This window comes from Temnothorax americanus, unplaced genomic scaffold, assembly GCF_048541705.1.
Source record: "Temnothorax americanus isolate GAGA-0224 unplaced genomic scaffold, ASM4854170v1 Scaffold2, whole genome shotgun sequence".
Classification (NCBI taxonomy): Eukaryota; Metazoa; Arthropoda; class Insecta; order Hymenoptera; family Formicidae; genus Temnothorax; species Temnothorax americanus.
The window spans coordinates 3,170,411-3,189,347 of NW_027509338.1; the positions used below are offsets into that span (position 1 = coordinate 3,170,411).

The 18,937-nt window shown below is 35.9% G+C and overlaps 1 protein-coding gene across 3 annotated transcripts in view; it reads left to right on the forward strand.

Moving 5' to 3' along the window:
• Nucleotides 1-18,937, forward strand: part of Nachralpha6 (nicotinic acetylcholine receptor alpha6) — a 241,146-nt gene that overhangs the window by 62,196 nt on the left and 160,013 nt on the right. For all 3 annotated transcript variants that reach the window (XM_077404959.1, XM_077404958.1, XM_077404957.1), the window contains exons 3-4: nucleotides 1,541-1,680; nucleotides 8,278-8,322. In XM_077404959.1, the coding sequence (XP_077261085.1) occupies nucleotides 1,541-1,680; nucleotides 8,278-8,322 (185 nt within the window). The remainder of the gene's footprint in view (nucleotides 1-1,540; nucleotides 1,681-8,277; nucleotides 8,323-18,937) is intronic.

An 18,937-nucleotide genomic window follows, 5' to 3' on the forward strand; every position in this document is an offset into this window, starting at 1 on the left:
AACTCTGTGCAAACGGAATACACCGTATTGTATTATGCATATAATGTTCCTTTTTCAACCCGAACGACCCCGAGTTTCAGGGAGAACCGAGTTGTACGAAGTACGTGATTATCGGCCAACGGAATTCGTAACATGATGAAGCGATGAATTCTGCGAGAAAGTTCAGACTCTCTTACCCCGGTACCCCGCTCGGACTCAGAATATTAATGTATCTAAAGGGAAGATGAGAGAGAGAGAGAGAGAGAGAGAGAAGGGCGGGGAGAGGGGGGGATGGGAGAGTCGGAATGTGATCGCGAAATATTTGAACCAGGCGATAGACCATGGTACAGCGCGGCGGTAAACGTTTCACGGCGCACGGTATATTTGTCGCGACCTCACGATACCTCGGTCCTCGTCTTCAATGGGCGCACGTGCGCCGAATTCAGCCGCGGGGCCGACGACCATTATTCTCCCCGTGGACGCGGTCCTGTTGCATCTCGTATTCTGCGGCGTCGGCACACACCGCGCCCGAGCCCAAACTTGATCTCGCAGCAGCACGTGCTCGAATAGGTACAATCTGGGCCCCTGGAATGGTCGGGGACGGAATGCACAGCACTCACGACGTGTTTGTCGATGGATTAAAGTAGTTTGCTCGCGTCGTCGTTCAGTCGCGGATAGATCGGAACCGAACGGGAAAGTGGACCAAAGCGCGGCCCCGGACGCGACGGCTTCGGAGCTCGCACCGAGCTCCTCTATATCGCGACGCTCGTGCAAGTTGGGAACTCGTGAACTTTATAATCGTCGATATGCATTTATTCGTCCCCGGTGCATTAGGACTGCCGAAATATGATCGATCACGAACAAGTTACATTAGCATCTGTGGGGATTTAAGAGAAACATTATATAGGCTGATTTATGATATTTGTTGAATTTCTTTCAACCAGTGTGTGTGTGAAACATATTTTATGCGATGGGTGACATTTCTTATAAGTTAATTATAAGTTTTTTGTATTTAATTACGTCTCAATTTTTCAGCACAGAAGCCTTTATATCTCAACAAGAATATAAGAACTTATTAAAAACTTTATATCTGAAAAGAAAACGATGTAACTTTATATATATTTTGAAAATAGATTTATATTAATTCAATGGAATTTTTAATATCAGTTATTGATCGACTACCGCAGTGACTCTACAATATGTTTGCTGAAACCGATGAGAAAAAAATACGTACAGCTTTTATCAGTATTAAAAAGTGCGTAAATAATTGCTTTTTCATGCAAATGGCTGACTGTTTGAAAACGGAAGCAGTGAATAGAAAAATGTTTCCGGAATTGTTTATTCTGCTCATTGTATAACAGAAATATAAATTAAATTGCCTCTTATTATGCTTTTTTTGCGAAAGAAAAAAAAGCTGTTGTCGACGAAGCGAAGATCTTTTCTTTCGTATCCGTTCGTAAATATACGCTTTGACAAGGGTCGCGATTATTTGCGGCTCACACCCTCCGGAATAACGTACGAGGCTTGACTGACATTCGATTTTTCTCGTTCTTTATCGCAGAAAGTCTTTGCGGGCGCCACGAGAAACGCTTATTGAATCACCTGCTGGCAAATTACAACACCTTGGAGCGACCGGTCGCGAATGAGAGCGAACCACTGGAAGTGAAGTTTGGCATCACTCTACAGCAAATCATCGACGTGGTAAGTTACCGAACCTTTTCCTTTCGTCACATATTTTACCATATTACGCATAAAACACACACCTCGCAGTCTCGAGAGCATATTTACCTATAACATTGTTATCGTAATCGTTATATCAATTATTTCAATACACAACGATTAAGGTCGGAATACACATTTGACAATGAGTAATTGAATATGCAATAGCTAACACTGATAGCAACTAAGAACATATAAAGTTGGCTATCTTAAGTATAGCGATAAGATTAGCGTGAATTCGCGGATGTATTTCAAATCTTAAGAGTGAATATCCATTATGAGGTGGCTATTCTGCAGCCTCCGTGTGAACCCTCGAGATAAGAAGCGCCAAGATTAGCCGCTCAAGTTTTTGCACGTCAAAATATCGGGCTTATCTAAATGCGAGCATGGTTAAGCGGGGACGAATGAGGTCGGATTGCATTACGCTCTCCATCTTCGCACTCTCTCTTACCGCGGTTATTTACTTCCATCAGCATTCCATACAATGTGTATATCATCTAAATACGAGTCCTAAGGAAAAATCTGAAAACGTGTCCGATAGTGAAACGCGCTGGCAAGACAAAAAGAATTCAGCGTGCAATCGTTAATTCTGGTATTTATATAAGGAAATTCTTGTTCTGCAAAGTGTTTTGAAAGAAGTTTACTGAATTTTTCCATGTTATTTTGCATGGCAATTACAATTTTATGCGAGAAATAGAAATTATTACGCAAACGTTTTTATTACAGATTTATCGTATAGACGAGAAATATATTCCATAATTTAAGTCGAAACACTTCAATTTGAATGAGGAACGCGCAGAGGCGGATGTCAATTCTTGGCATGAAAAGTATAATACATATATTTTCTGCGTGCCGCACGGCAAAATGTTACTAAATCCTATCTATATAACTTTCTGTTTGTATAGCAATCGTATATATTAAATTTTTATTGGTAGCAGCTTCGTGTGTACCTTTTCTTTTTCCGTATCTTGGTATTTTCTGATGCATACATATTATACCGGCAAAGCTTGAAATTGCAGGTGTATCGAATGATCCCCGTAGACTAATTGGAGAATAGTCGATAGCGTTTTAACCCGTGAGCATTATCGTGATCCGTAAAAATAAAATCCCCGATTGATCAATATTTGATGGATGTAACGAATGGACGGCATTCAAACGTTTATTAAGAATTTACAGTGCGGGGTTTTTTTCCCCGGATCCTCGATTACAATTATAAATTGACCGGGAGGAAGTATACGTCGAAATACTTGCAATCCACTTCGGTTCCGCCAACCTGGCGGGAGTAACATATAGCCGGGATTAAAGAAACCGATTGAAGGTGTTTCCTCTCAAAACATCCTTACGGCCAGAGTTAACGGCCGAGGGGAATATATCCGTCACGCCGAGCTTCTTTACGTCACAAGCTTTCCGGTACTTACTTTACTTTTCGCTCGCAACGAAGATTCTACAACTGTTTTACGTATTTCTCAGATACTGTGTGTCATCTTCTTGAATAAACAAAGTTTATTTAGATATTTTATCTCGCTACTTTACTTACTCTCAAATCTTAATATAAGAGTATCAACGTAACTTTGATACAGCTTAATTATAGAAACACTGTTTGCAAGAAAATTCTTTTATTTATTCACAAAGGATATGATTATCCAGATAATATGAGTCTATATCTCTTTCTCAGTTTTGTGTCATTACTATTATTATTATTCTCATTATGTTATAGTTATCGTTATATTCCGTCATAGCTTTTTCTTTAGAAGTTCATACAATCTGATACATTTTCTGTAAAAACAAAAGCCCGCTATGTGTTCTGGACATTAAGAGCGCAGACATTTCCGGAGCGAACTCTCTTTCATCCCTCTAGTAGCAAAACATATTTCGTTACAACCCACCTACTCGCCACCCTTACGTCCGCGTCGTCGTTTCGCTAAGTCGCATCGCTCAAGCTGACTACGGTTTTTGCCGTTTCTTTTTTCAAAGTATCGTTGCCTTTGGAAACGACGGGTATCTCTGTAGTTTTTTTATCCGGCGCGAATTGCAACAAGAAATTCAACCTTAATGAATTAATTCATAAATCTTACGGTGCAAAAATTTCTCCACTATTTACGAATAATATCTTTAAACTGCTTTCTTTGTACGGTTAATACAATATAGCGATACAATTCGTTGTTTGATATTTTACAATTGAAACACACATGGTATTATTATTATTTAAATAACTGTTTTTTTTTACAAATTTTACCGTTTAAATTATTTTTAGAATTATTATACAATATAGTATAGTACACAATTATTTTTAATTTAAAATTGATTTGGCTATATTTAATCTGTCAGACCTTTATTAAAACGATACTTTATGTAATCTAAATACGAGAGCATCACAGTCGAAGAAGTTCTTCGTTAATACATTTAACCTTAAGTTTAAACTTTTATTTGATGTCGAAATTGGAAGGCGAGAGCTTTCGTAAAAGCGGCGTTTCTTTAATTGGTCACATAGAAAAGTTCATAATGGCAGGAACCTGATTACGTATATGTTGGGTAAAGCAGAGAACACGGTGGTGAAACAAGATCAACAAAACTTTCGACATTCGTGAAGTCGTAACGTGAAACCAATCACATTTTTAGGTAGCTGAAAAGTCTCGTGAAACAACACTATCTCATTTGCGAAGAATATTAACTCTCTAAAAAATCTTAACTGTTTCATCATTCGATCTATAAATGCACATGTGTTCTGTTTATGATATGTACTATGTATGTCATATATCGCGCAATTTTTATTATTTTTTTCAACACTATATACGCACCGATATAATGTTGCAAGCAATGATCACGCTTTTCTTAATTTCATTTTCAAGTTCTTCAGCGTGCAATAAACTTTTTATGTTTCATGGTAGGTCGTAAACATTTGATCGCGCTTAGTCGCCACTTTTTCTACTTCTCGTGCATGGCCGATGTAACGTTGAGTCGCGCTACTGTTTGATTCACCGTTTGTTTGATTGCTGCAATCGAACGCGGAACGAAACACATATGTCTCACAGCTGAAAAAGATATTTTCACTGTTTTTCCGCCTACTGTTGTCAACAAAATGTGATATATTATTTTCCATAAAGTTCGTAAATTATATGCCTTATAAATAAAAATAATGAAAAATGGTATGTAAAAGGCATAATCCAAACTTATTGTTTTCGTGCTTTCTTCTTTAAAACGCAAGGAAATACAAAACAGAAATTATAGCGACTGTAAATTATTTATTAACGACGAGATTCAAATAGAACAACTTGTGCATTATGCGGTCAAAATACATGCATCGTGAACTTTTTGCGTCACGCGACATGTTCCGTCGATTAATCATAGCGCATATATCGCAGAAACTCCTGTTTCGAAACGGTCGCACCTTTCCGCTTGACGAATGTTTATGCACTTTGTCAGCGCCTGATGACGTTAATTATCATAATTCATCGTTCATTTTTAATTAAGACTTCTCGCGTCTCTGCGGATAAATTGTGTGGCGATACGTGATTTTATCCGGGCTTCCTTCGTGGACCGTTCCTATCGAATGAAATCAATAGAAATTCAATTCGTAATACATTTCATTCACTGCAGAATGAAAGAAATGATTCATTGTTGCCGCCATTGTCGGCCGCGAAATGAAACTCTTGTTTTTCATCGATCAGAAATCGCGCGTATTTTGTATATCTCCGCAAGATCTGTCGAATAATTTCGACGTCACGTGGAATAGGTATGCCAATTTCGCATCATTTCAGACGGGAGAGCGAGCCATAAAATTCGCACTTTTTTATTCATTCCGTTTGCCGAATTTTGTTTTGAGCTGAGCTCAGCAAGTTTGATAGATTGTTGTATCGTGTCGACGGTTTGTAACGCAATAACGCATATAACGTTACCCAACTGAGTGACACACTGTCTGTTACGAAAAAAAATAAAGAATTTACAAACACTCTAGAAAAATTATTCTGGTCTGAAAATTTCACTTTCATTTTGCACGTAAAAAAGAAAATCAATTTTTATCTATTTATAGCGTCTATAATTTGAAAACTAGAAATATCGCAATAACTTCGTTGATATCAACTCGCGATATCTCATGATTCACGATGCAACAGAAATTAATTCGTAGCATCACTCGTAATTTCGTTCGCCTTTACCCAGGCCGACACTACGAGTGATGAACATTGCACTATGCCGTAAGTTTTTAGTCTTTGTCGCAAGGTGCAATTACGTCGCGCCAATGAGCCAGTCGTGACAAAACGCGTCCGTGTTACTCATACATAAAGAACGTCGGCGTAGCGGAAGCGGAAGTGCGCCGCGAAAAGACGTGACTACGAGAGAAATGTCTGGGTCGTACGACCGGTATCTTTGTCACGCAAAATCCTCACCTATTACATTTCATACTGCACAACGAGAAAATAAAGAAATTCGACAAAAACTTGTAATTATTTTCTTTTGACTTTACTTATTGAGCTTTTATTAAAAGTTTATCTTACATATACATCCTTTAGCTTATTTCATATATAAATCAGAACAATATAAATAAATTAAAAGCTATTTTAAGTTACAAATATTACACTTTTTAGATTGACATTTTATATTTAATGTAAAATATAATTTTTAAGGTATAAAATAAAATGTTTATGTTTCGCTGAAAAACCATGTATTTTTCAAGTACAATTTAATGATGGAAACTTGACTAAATATTATTTTAAATCATTTAAGAGGAAAATTGCAATTTAAAATTACACTTTTTTGCATAATTCTTGATGGTTTTCAACTATTTAAATTAATTTTTTTTAAATTAAATTTTGCAATGTGACGTTTATAATTACTCGAGATTGTAGAGTAGGAACGACAAAATACCTATATAAATTTCTATAATTGAATATATTGTAATGGATTGTGATTAAATTAACAGACAATGCAAAGAACACGTTTATTATAATCCCACGACTCATAAGCGTATCCCTCTTTTTTATTCGACGTCACACGTTTTTGCGAGAGAAGATTATCAAACAGAAAATATTTAATGCTTACTCGTGCTTCTTGATCTTCCCAAAAACTACTCGCCGATTTATTCTCGTTTTACATCGTGAAGCAGCGTGAAATGCGTTCGGCAAGTAACGAATTCAATTAATACTGCCTATGATATAATATGAAGTTTGTTTATCGGCAACGATGCCGAAAACACGATTTTGTTTGGTAAATCACTTTGAAACTCTCGATAACATGGCATGAAAGGACGATTCTGTTCGGTCGACTCGGTCGAAACCGTCGCTTTGCAGAGAAAATTTGCAGCCAGCAATTCACGGTTATTAGTTATCTTTTTGCAAGCAGAGTTTCTTACGATTGAATCGCATTTTCCTGTCGTATATTATTCTTTTTGTTACAATTCTTCAGATTTAGTGACACAAATTTTATACGCAATCTAGTCAAATAAAGCAATTGCAGGGTTTTTCGCGGCAAAAAACCATTGCGCGTATATAATAAATGAGATATATTACAATTACAATTACAATTTTAATTTCTCTCTGCCTAATAATTAATAATTTTTGATTCAATTACGACTATTTCTAATTATGTTACATATCTAACATAAAATTACAAAAGTCATATGTCGATTTGATTTATTATTCTAAAATTTTGCATTAAATACAATATGGACATTGGTCAAACTTTCTTTGTATTTTAAAAGTTATTTTACAGGCATACAATATGCGTTATCGACCGCACTAGTGCCACTAGTGAAGTTAAATCGCACGTCCAACTCATTTTGTGAATAAATATTTGCCATATATGCGTGTGCTGTTTGCTCGTATCGAATGAAACGTATGACTGAGTTTGCGCGTCAACGTGAATGAGATAGGTATATGAAGATATGAGCTATATTCGAAGATATATGCACTAAGAAAAAAAATTGTTAATCCCAAGAAATATTTAGTTCGATACGTTCAACTAAACATTTTAGTTAGTTAACTAAATATTAATTGTTTCAACAATTTATTTCGTTTCTTTAATCAAGAATTAATTAATTCAACTAATGTTTAGTTAACTAACTAAAATGTTCAGTTGAACGTATCGGACTAAATACTTCTTGGGATTTCCAAATTTTTTTTCTCAGTGTGTATATGTCGACAACGTCAAATAGCATCATCTTTGAACAAATCGTTTGTACTAGAGGACTATAATGTTCTAGAAACAAATAAGAAAATGAAGCAATGTAACAAACGTAATTATTAGCAGGTAGATTTAAAACAATTATAAAATATTTCATACGTAAAAAGTTAATTATATTTTCTCTAACAAAAATGGGCGAACAAATCGTAAATTAGAAGGATAAATATTATAACAAAGAGAAATGAAATTATGTACAATCTACTATTCTTAATTACAACTGAAGCTGAAGGCAGAAGTCATTAAGAGTTTAATATATAGATATATACAAAGAAAAATACCTTGAAGTACCTTGAAGCTGGTTACATATTTTAATTATAATTGTAATTATATATGACATGGCGCACAATATGTGTAATTTTTATAATATTTATATAAAATAACATTGTTTTGTGCTTTTTACAGGATGAAAAGAACCAAATACTTACGACCAACGCGTGGCTGAAGTTGGTGAGTGAAATCAAGTTTTTTAAATCTCTTATAAGCTTTTGGAAAAGATACGTTTCCTTAATTACATAACTAAATGTATGTGGATATATATGTAGTTACGTATAAACGATAACTATATGCAGTCACGTGCACAGATTCTTCTGTAGCACCTTTTCACAGCTCCATGTTACGTTGGAGCAAATGACACGTTGAAAATGCGTTCGCGGTAATTCTCTCGGCGAAATAGCCAGTTAACAGAAAATCAATAACTACATCAGTTACTTTTCCATCGCCTGCGGTCTTCCCATTTACGAGGATGCGTTGTAATATCGCTGATAAAAAATACATCTGCCGTCGCAGCGCGCATGACGAGACGAAAGCAGCATGAGAAAAGAAAAAATACAATAAAAATTTGAGTGGATGCGTATCTAGTTATATCCAATAAAAGTATGATCAAAATACAACTCGCATACAACACGAGAAATCAGAAAAGTTTTTGTTTCTGCAACGGATTTTTTCAGAGATTTAATTAGGCGATTCCGTCAGATATTTGTGTAGAAAAGTTTTATTTTGTTTATATTCATTGTGAGTCAAATTAGAAAAAACTAGTTGAAATTTTTCGTTATGTGTTTATTCGCACAACTACAAGTTATTTATTTACTACAATTTAATTTTAATTCTAACACATTAATATTAAATAACCTAACTACACTGTTAAATTCGTAGGGTCAGATTATACCTACTCAATTTGAATCATTTTTAACCATTCCTATATAGGTCGCTACTGCTTCTACTCAAATGTGTCGTTAATTTAACTAAAACAATGTTAATTTAATTAAACCAATGGAGTTAAAATAATACTATTTTGTTTTAAAATAATAAATTTCGACACACATGATAGTTTTTTAAAAATAACAAAATGTTACCTAATTCAAGGTATTGGTTTAAATTTCATATTTTAACATTTAACAGTGTAACTTTAGAAGATTTTATGTCTAATATAAAGCGCAAAAAATTGCGTTATAATAGTCTCAACGTTACTATTTTATTCATATTAATTACAGACTATGTGCAAACGGAAGAATCTTTACTTATAAGATTAAATCTACGACAGTTGAAGACTTCACTGTTAAATTCGTAGTGTCAAATTATACTCAATTTGAGTCATTTTTAACCAGTTTTATAAGTCGCCATTGCTCCTACATACATTACCAATAATATACCAATGTCTTTAATTTAACTAAAACAATGTTAATTTAACTAAATCTCAACGGAGTTAAAATAATACTGTTTTGAGTTAAAGTAATAAATTTTGACATACATGATAATTAAAAATAACAAAATGTTATTTAACTCAAGATATTAGTTTAAAATTAATATTTAACAGGTGTCGACCCACGTCGCTTCTACGCATAAATAACTCGTGTACTATAGACCGATGAAACAGATTCACAGATTCTTTCGTTATTATATTATCGATCGGATCGCGTGAGCGAGCAATCAGTAGATCAGAAAGGCGAGAACGCGGCAATGTCGGTTCGTCTCCTCGTGCATCGACTGCTTCCTTAGACGAACATCCAGACAACCGTTTCTTCTTTATTTCTCTAAGAAGGTGCTCCGTGTTTCCCTCGGGTACAAAAAAAGAAGATAAGAGCACAGCACGGGAATAAGAGTGTGAGAATAAACGGGTAAAAGAAGGAGGCTGTAAGTTAGGACGCGATAGGGATGAGTTCGAGAAAATCGAAACGGCAGAAAGACGCACTCTGGAACCGCGTTCTCCAGAAACCTTACTATTTTTCCCTTCCTTTGCTTTCCTCCTTTCTTCTATACTCGTTTCCCTTGGCAGCGAGAGGATAGGCATGTCGAATGTGCTACTCCTTGTCTCAACATCATCATCGATCGTGCATAAGGGAATAAAACTGAAGAGAATAGACACGAGCTGTTTGTGTGATATATGTCACAGTCGAGTCTTTGAAAAGCTAAAGTTTGATGAATCTATTGGGAATACGTGATATATTTAAATGTATTCTGGTTATCATCTCTTTTTTTTTTTTGACCGCAGCATTTGGTCGCGCTGATGCGTCAAACCGCCTGCCTGCAAGTAAATTATCTTTTATGCGGTTGGCGGACGGTGATTAATTATTTACTCTGTTTGCGTTCAGCGTCTATGGACGCGAGATAATCCTGGACTTTTTCATTGCGAGCTTTTCGCGAGTTTTGTTCATGGCTCCTGAAAAAGCCAGTACACATCCTGGCTATAATTAATTTGAGATTTTACGATATCAACGGCCGGGGTGCTTCAGTGTCTCCCCCGTCGCTATAATTCTTATCCTGTTTGTATATCACGTAGTGTCGATATTATCCTGTGAGTTTATATAGCTTTATTGTCTTTAAGAAATTGATTTCTGATGAAGAGAAACGTCTCTCTTCCACTTCTTGTGTGCTTCCACTTTGATCAGTCTTACATCTTCTTCTTTTTTTATTTTTTTCTTTACTCTTTTTCTTTCTTCTTTTATTCGTATAGAGTCCAATTGTATCTTTTTTATGATATTGCTTCTTTGCTCAAATTATTCTGCCGCTAAAAAGAACAGTTGAAAAAATCATAGACAGCTGCTAGATTCTTCTTGGTAATATAGAGCAAAGAGAGAGGAAAAGGGAGAGGAGAGTGCCCGTTAAGGGCGCTACATCCTCAATTCATTAGCGCCGAAGCTCTCAACGTTGTATCTTGATTCTCTTATTTTTATAGATACATCTTTATACATGGAATAAATTCATAATACCAATTCTAATTAGAATTTTTATCATCCTTAAATGCGGCAATACGAGATATGTTCAGTAGAAAGTAGAAAGGGTAGAAAGACAATACGAATTTCAAAATGGTGTTGTTAAAGCTTAAGTTGAAATGAAAGATTCATTCTCGTCCCATCAGTTAAGACGGGAGCTATTACTTACCGCATAAACCACCTTCAAGATAGTCAATTAAAACTTTCAAATTTACTGAGGTAAAAATGGAATTTTAGAGCAGTACTTGGCAACAGCTTCATATGCATTATGACAGCACATTTACGTATTTAATGGCTATGCGATACACCGAAAAAATTGTATTCTTATATCTTAAGAATATACCACTTATCTTTATAATATTTTTTACTAAAATATAAGCGCCAAGAAGATCCTCTGCTAGTTTTATTGTCTGGAATCGGAAACTGCTGAGAGATTAAATGAGAAAGGTTAATATCATATTCATAATATTTTTGTTTTAAATACTTACTTTCAAATATCTCCTTTAAGTCACACAGATCTTTTTCTTGCAGCCATTTAGTCACTTCCTCATCCATTCTTGTAATTCAATCCAGAAGTGAGGATACCACGTTATATTATGTACAACAGACAGACACTGAACTGAACACGACACGTACCGACATGCACTGCACGGACTTTGCGCGCAAAAGTCGCAAATCAAGAACATATTCTTTTAATATTAAAAATATATTCTTAATTTAAGAAGATATTCCAAAGAGCATCACGTAAAAAAGAAAATATTCTTATTTGTTAAGAATATCTATTAAGAGGACCTTTAAAGTATACATTTCAAGAATACAATTTTTTCGGTGATAGACGTTACTTCGCTATTACTGCTGATGAACGTGAATATGTAATGACAGCATCTTTTATATATTAGGAAAATAACCAAAATATATACATACATAATACATACACATATGCATGTATAATCTATTTTTGAGTACCATCGTTTAGCTTCGCTAAGTCGCTATCTCAATATGTGTTCACAAACACGCAAGAAAACGTGATGTTGCAAAGTAGCACTCTTATAAAATTTGTTATTTATCAAGCCGGACTCTTTCAGTTTGTTGAATAATTTATTGACAGATAGCCGATACGCAGCTGCAGTTTCGAGGATAGGTTAATAATATAATGCACTTTACTCGCGAATTCATATCGGAACAGCGCGTATGGATCGAGGTAATATTAATCGACGTCCCAAATCTACATGAGGAACGAACATGTCGACTGTAATAAAGTAGACATTTCTTAGCATAATAGACCTTTTGTTACGTAAAATTGTTACGTCGATTTGTCACGTTAGCCAAATTTATTACATATAAATTAATTTAATTCCATATTTAATTAGCGAGTCGCTTAATGTTTTACCTTAAGATAATTCACTATAACTGCAGCCATCTTGAATTGATGACGTCAAGAAGCGAGAAAATATATCATGAAAAATTCTTACAACGGACATTAAAATTAAAACGTTTTTCAAAAAAAAAAAAAAATAGCGTTTGTAATCGATAGAACAGACTTATAAAATATACCGAAAACTTCTTTTTTGTGTGGGTAATCAATAAATAACTCACATATGTCGAATTGTGTCCATAAATCGAGGACGAAAACAAGCTATTTGACAGGTGCCGAATTGAAATAAATATTTGCTATTACATATTAAATTATAACAAAATGGAAGTCTTTGATATATTTTAATGATATTTTAAATTGTTTTAAACATAAATATGAAAACGCTGCGCTAAATTGAAAAATGACGCTATAAGTTGCAAGAATAATTTAAACGTTATTTTTCACGCCTTGTAATTCACAATTTTACAGTAGGAGTCTTAATAGATAACATTAAACTGTTTGTAACTAAGCTTGCATAAAATCAACTAAAAATTCGATTCATGTTACTTACTAGCGCCTCAAACATTTCTCTTTAAAAATATAATGATGTAACACAAGTTCATCATTTTTTCACTATATCTTCTTTATTATACGTAACTGAAAAAAAGTGACGATAATTTTAGAATAAAATATCCGCTCGTATCATTTGCGGGCAAACGGTTAGGCGAGAGACACGAAAGAGCACTTTTGCTTTTGGCGGGCCGAGATATACAAGTTCGGATTCCAAGCGGCGCCGCGGCGTCCTCGATTTCCGGGAATAACGTAGTTGCAACACGACGATAAAGTGTCCAAATAATTGCACGTGCATGCGCATCCTCGACTCGCCGGGAACGAGATCAGCGGCGATATCAGTTGCCTTTGCGTGCGAGCACAAAGGGCCGACGAAGGCCCGACGAAATGGGAAGGCAAGAGAGGAAGCGAGGAGGCTGCCACACGTAACATCATCACGTACGAACATGTCGCTCGCGTGTTGGCACGATGTAGCAGCACTAAAATGTACGGAGTCGAGAACGTTGTCGTGACACTCACGTTTCAGCGCGAGGAACGTCACCGCTACATCATGCCTCTCGTTGGGCTAGCATTTTAGATCAACCGCTTCGTTGTGAGTAACCGAGAACGTAGAAGCAGCTAGTTACGTTTGAATCTTGTAGCGAGAAAGAGCAATTAATCCGTTGAATATTTATCTACAAATTTATACTTTATCACTGTAAATTTATATGGATATTTATATACGGAGTATTTATACGGAGCAATCTTTATTGCATATGATAGCAGCATAATGTATACGGTGATTTAAAATAAAGTTTTCTACGAGTCGTCGGATTTTTGTTGCGTTAAAATTTTTATTACTTATGTCTATATAAGTTATGCTCCAATGTTACATTGATATCTCGAATAATTTGTGTTGTTTGATTAGCAATATCGAGTGCCCGTTGACAATTCTCGAACGAGTCCAGGAAAATTGCGGCCACGCCTCTTTGTCTCCACAGTCAAGCTGAGGTAATTAGAAAATTGAGCGGATAATTCTTAAAGTGAAGTAGCCAGATAATATATTAGGATAAAGTTGGAAAGAGAACACGAAATGGGTTGCTAGTAAGATTAAATTAAAACTTGGATTACAGTCCAAAGACGGAGATAGCGAGCTTGTTCGCGCAATATTTTATTGCATTAGTCGGTATTTTCTTAAATGCCGTTAATCTCAAATAGCGCAGTCAAGCATTGTTAGCCAAGAATTAAATATTTCCATAATTACATGGTAGACATGCAGGTAATGACGTTTTGACGATTTTACCGTGGTAACAATATTAATTAGATAACAACATTAGATTATTATCCTTTTGATGATATGAATACAGCATACAGCAGATAAATAACATTTTATTCGTAATTTATATATTTTGTCAGTTATTTAAATTTACTCAAATTTCGCTGTTCTTATCATACATCTTTTGATCGTGATTCTGATGGACCATTCGAGTTCCATTTCGAGATCCAATTTCGGAGTCGGTAAATCAACTGTCAGTAGGTCGGCATCAAAGTTTATCTTGATAAATGCCCTTGCGGACAATTCAGTGGGAAAAAAAAGAGAAGAAACCCTGAAAGCGACCCTCGGGGAGAACCACACGAAAGTACCGATAATTATCTCTCTTCCATTCTGCTCTTTCAATCTGGCCCTATATCTCGGTCGGCATCCGACATCTTTTTCTCCGCGTTCATTCGATATTCAGTGTCGAGAGCTAGCAATTTTGGTTCACAAACCTCTTGTTGCGCACCTACACTTCATGGATTGTATGGGACATAGGAGATAGATAGGTATACAATCGCAAAAGAATATTCTCGGAATGAAAGAACTGTTTTAAAGTTGAAATGTGATGGTTTTCCTTCCTGTTATATAAAGAACTCAAATAGAGAGGTATGATCTATCTAGGAGAATGCACACTTCTAAAAATAGTATTTGATAAGTAAGAAACAGATTATATGTGTGTATGTAACAAATTTTGATTGCTGTATTTTTTCTGAGTTTTGGCTTAGAACTTTCATTTAATTCAGGAAGCTGAACTCGCTTGGAATATCCAGGAACCGCTATCTCGCGGCATTGTAATTTTAGCTTTTTAATCTCGGGTGCAGACACGACGTCGTTCGCATTATGGCGACCCTCCGGCGAAAGACGTGAAAGGAATCGGTAAAAGTCCTGGATCCATTTATCATGGTGAATCAGACTATATCTTGCGCTCCTCTACAGATTGACAGATATATATATATATATATGTATATATATATATATACATATAATATACTTTTATATATATTTACATACACATATAGGATGTACATATATTTTAGAATGAAAGTCAGAATGGAAAAGGCGATTCCTTGAACACGATAAAAGGTAGGATTTACCGCTACATTTTACCAGTTCTTAATAGTCAGTCTTTACTTTGTGAATCTCTGTCAATTTATAAGTCATAAAGAATTCGCGGTGGACAGATGAAATACGGACATAAAAGGTTGGAGCTAAAGTACAGCGAATAAAATTAAAATAAAAGCTACATAGATTTACAAGGCAATTCTTTGATGTAAATCTCGAATAATTTCTAAAATCTATTATAATGTACTTTTTAAATAATTAATTTAATTATTTCACCAGCGTTATTAGAAAGATATTTGAATCAAATAGTTGTCACTATAAAGAGACTAAATTGCTTGAATGATTGAGTCAAACTGGTCTAAGAAATTGATTAAAGAATACATAGACGAGAGGTCGGCTAGGAACTCAGAACACTCCATATAATCTGACACGGCATTTATTCGCGCGACTCGTATTCACGAGGACATATGTTGCTTCCGGACAGCCACACATTCCCGCACTCGTTGCCTATTGCGAGGCGAAATAATTCGCGCGCGTTAATGGTTTTCACGGCATTTGAATCGTTGAGTGTCACAACGGTGATACATTAATCCACCTAACGATTCCCTTGGCCAATTTCCGCGTAGCCGGCGATAAATTTTAATGTCGTGTTAACGGGCATCGCAGTCCTGTTGTCGCATTATCAAGTATGTTTGCCGTGGGTGTCGCGAAATTGCACTGTTATGGTTTGTCGTTAACCTTGCGTCGCTCACGTAATGCTACGCGTAATCGCAGACAATTAATCACTGTTACAGACGATAGCTCAGCATTTTGCCTAGCACTCGTTCGCTCGGTACTTCCTTTCCGTTTTACTGGCAACGTGATAAAATGTACAACGGTATATTTCTCTCTTCTGAATTTCAGTGCCATCAATAAGATTCGCTCTTTACTTTTGCCAGAAATTGCTCGTCATTGGCTAAAATGACGTACAATTCATTCCTTTCCTTATTCGATTCTCTTCTCATTTTATGTTCTTGTTTTTTTTTTCCCCCTAATAGGAAAGCTCATATTAATATCAAGCGAACATCTTAGCTAGCTTTATTTGAGCTTCATTTAAGAGTTTCTATACACGTAATTACTGGATACAAAAGAGCTACCTGCGTGTACTCCGCCGGTAGCTATGAAAGCAACAACGATAAGATCTTTCGGCATCGTTCTGATTCAATCCATCAGGAAAAAGAAATTGCTTCATCTACCTTTACCGCGGTAAAACGTGGCAGCGAGAAAACTGCTAAGTCATAACTGGAACATCAATTTATACTCTCGCCAAGCATCCGCAAAGTATCTTACGCGAGGTATCGTTACGCGATGGCGACTCGCCAAGTAAAAGCGCCACGGAATCAAATACTTTTACGACTTGCTCCCGCGTTTTGTGAGATACACCTACGCGAGTTCGACTATTTCGCTTGTTCGTGATGGAAATACCATGTCGTGCAAAGCATGAACGATGACGTCGACCACTCGACTCTAGAATGTCAAAGTCATATTTAGAACGTACGTGTTATCCTTCTGACTCAAATCCTATGGCCTGTATGTAAATCGTATAGCTCGCAAATAACGATAGAAATTTCGAATTACATGGATGATAAAAAAAAAAAATGCGGGAAGCCTCTATTTTCTTCTCTGCATCTCGCGGTGCAGCGTTCCGGATGTGGGCGTCGGAGCATTAAACACAAGCTTGGCGGATTCTGGAATATAAATCAAGCGGTAGATAGGTAGGTAGGTAGGTAGTTAGGTAGGCGCGGGCGTGAGCTGGATATCGAATTCATTTTCAAGATCGCGCGCGGTATCGAAAATATGTGGAAAACGGAAGGCGGTTGCGATTGTGTTGAGACAAACGTATATAGCAACAGGTTTTAACAGAAATCCTTATCGCTTGGTTGTCACATAAATTCCATTTTGCTGTAACGGCCCAATTGTTTCGTCTATTATTTTGCCTACTGTTCGTGTTCGATGGTCTCGATGGTCGCGGTGACATTCGGCAGGACTGGTACAGGATGATCTCCTCGACAGTGAACTCATTCCGTAAGTGATTAAGTCGGAAGTTCGTTTGATGGACTTTTGATTGGCTACCGCGCGAGTACTCAGTGAATTCCAGTGTACCCGACAATTAGCGGAGGAAAGTCGAGAAAGATAGACGATAATCTTTGTTAAGGCAGTAGGTCCGAATTCCATTCCGGGATGCGCTTGTTTTATATGTTCTGAGAAAATGGGAACGGAAATGAAAACGACAATAAGAGACTTAGTCGTGGTCGTCGTACTCAATTAGTTGTGGTTTTCAAGGTAAATACATACACATATATAATAGATTACTCTTAGTTTGCCTCACAATATTTTGCCATTAAATTGAAAGATAAGAAATAAAATTTGTACATTTTATACTACAATTCTTATTTTTTTACCTTATTTATGGCATGATAACTTATCTCCGTATTTACTTTCTTATTTTTATTTATGTATTATACTTTTTATTTTTATTTATTGTATTGTTCGTGTCAGCAACTCATTCTCCGTTTTTATTAAGCCGCGTATTTTATTAATTTAATATACGGCTGATGAAGACACATGGCTGTCGAAACCTTCACTTATTAATTTTTTTTGTTAGAAGATAATAAATCATTTATTTAACACTTTAACATTCATATATTTGTTCGTTTATTGGTCCACGACCTTTTCATATTGCTTTGCAAATGTGAGCTTGATTCTCATTTACATTAAGAAATAAAATATATGTAAAATACACATCGCGATATGAAAGAGATACTAAAAAAGAGTATTAGCAATAGTGAAAACTTTTTAATTAATTATTATAACACGCGAAATGAAGTGGATTGGAGTATAGGTATTTGATACGCAAGGAAATAAATACAGCAGACAGTTCATACATATTCACATGTTAGAGGTATACAAATTCAACGGATATGCAAATCTGTTGCTCCAGGAGCACAAAAGTTTAAGTAGCATGGCGGTTATTTATCAGTTCGCTGCAATTTCCTGAGTCTTTAGTTCCTGCAGAGTCCTCTTTTTCATCGGAGATGCGACCGTAAAAATTTGCTCGCGATACATATTTTCATTTAAAATTACATCTCATTTTTTTAAATTTTTTTTCATCTGTGTCGCCGGCGCAGTTTATCGCGCTATTTTTCTTGACAGCCGATAGCTGTTGTTGAGAACTTTATTCCCCTCGCGTCCGACTTATAACGCACATAATTCCTCGTTGTACCTTTATATCTCACGGCAGGAGTAAGTCCGGCGTAAAAAGGCGCGACTTTCAATAAAGTATCGCTGCGTATCCGAAAAATATTTTACAAATGAAATATATAAATTGCCGTCTCATCGGCACTGCCATCTGTTTCTCTGGCGCGGAAATGAAATATACATAGACAACGTTATGCTCGGACAAAAATTTGCATATTTCGTAGATTCATTGCATGGCAGAAAGTTTTTATATCACGATACGCGGAACGGCCACGATGCATCAAACGCGAGATGTAATATTGTGCGCGCGACGCTCGTAACGAGTAACGACCC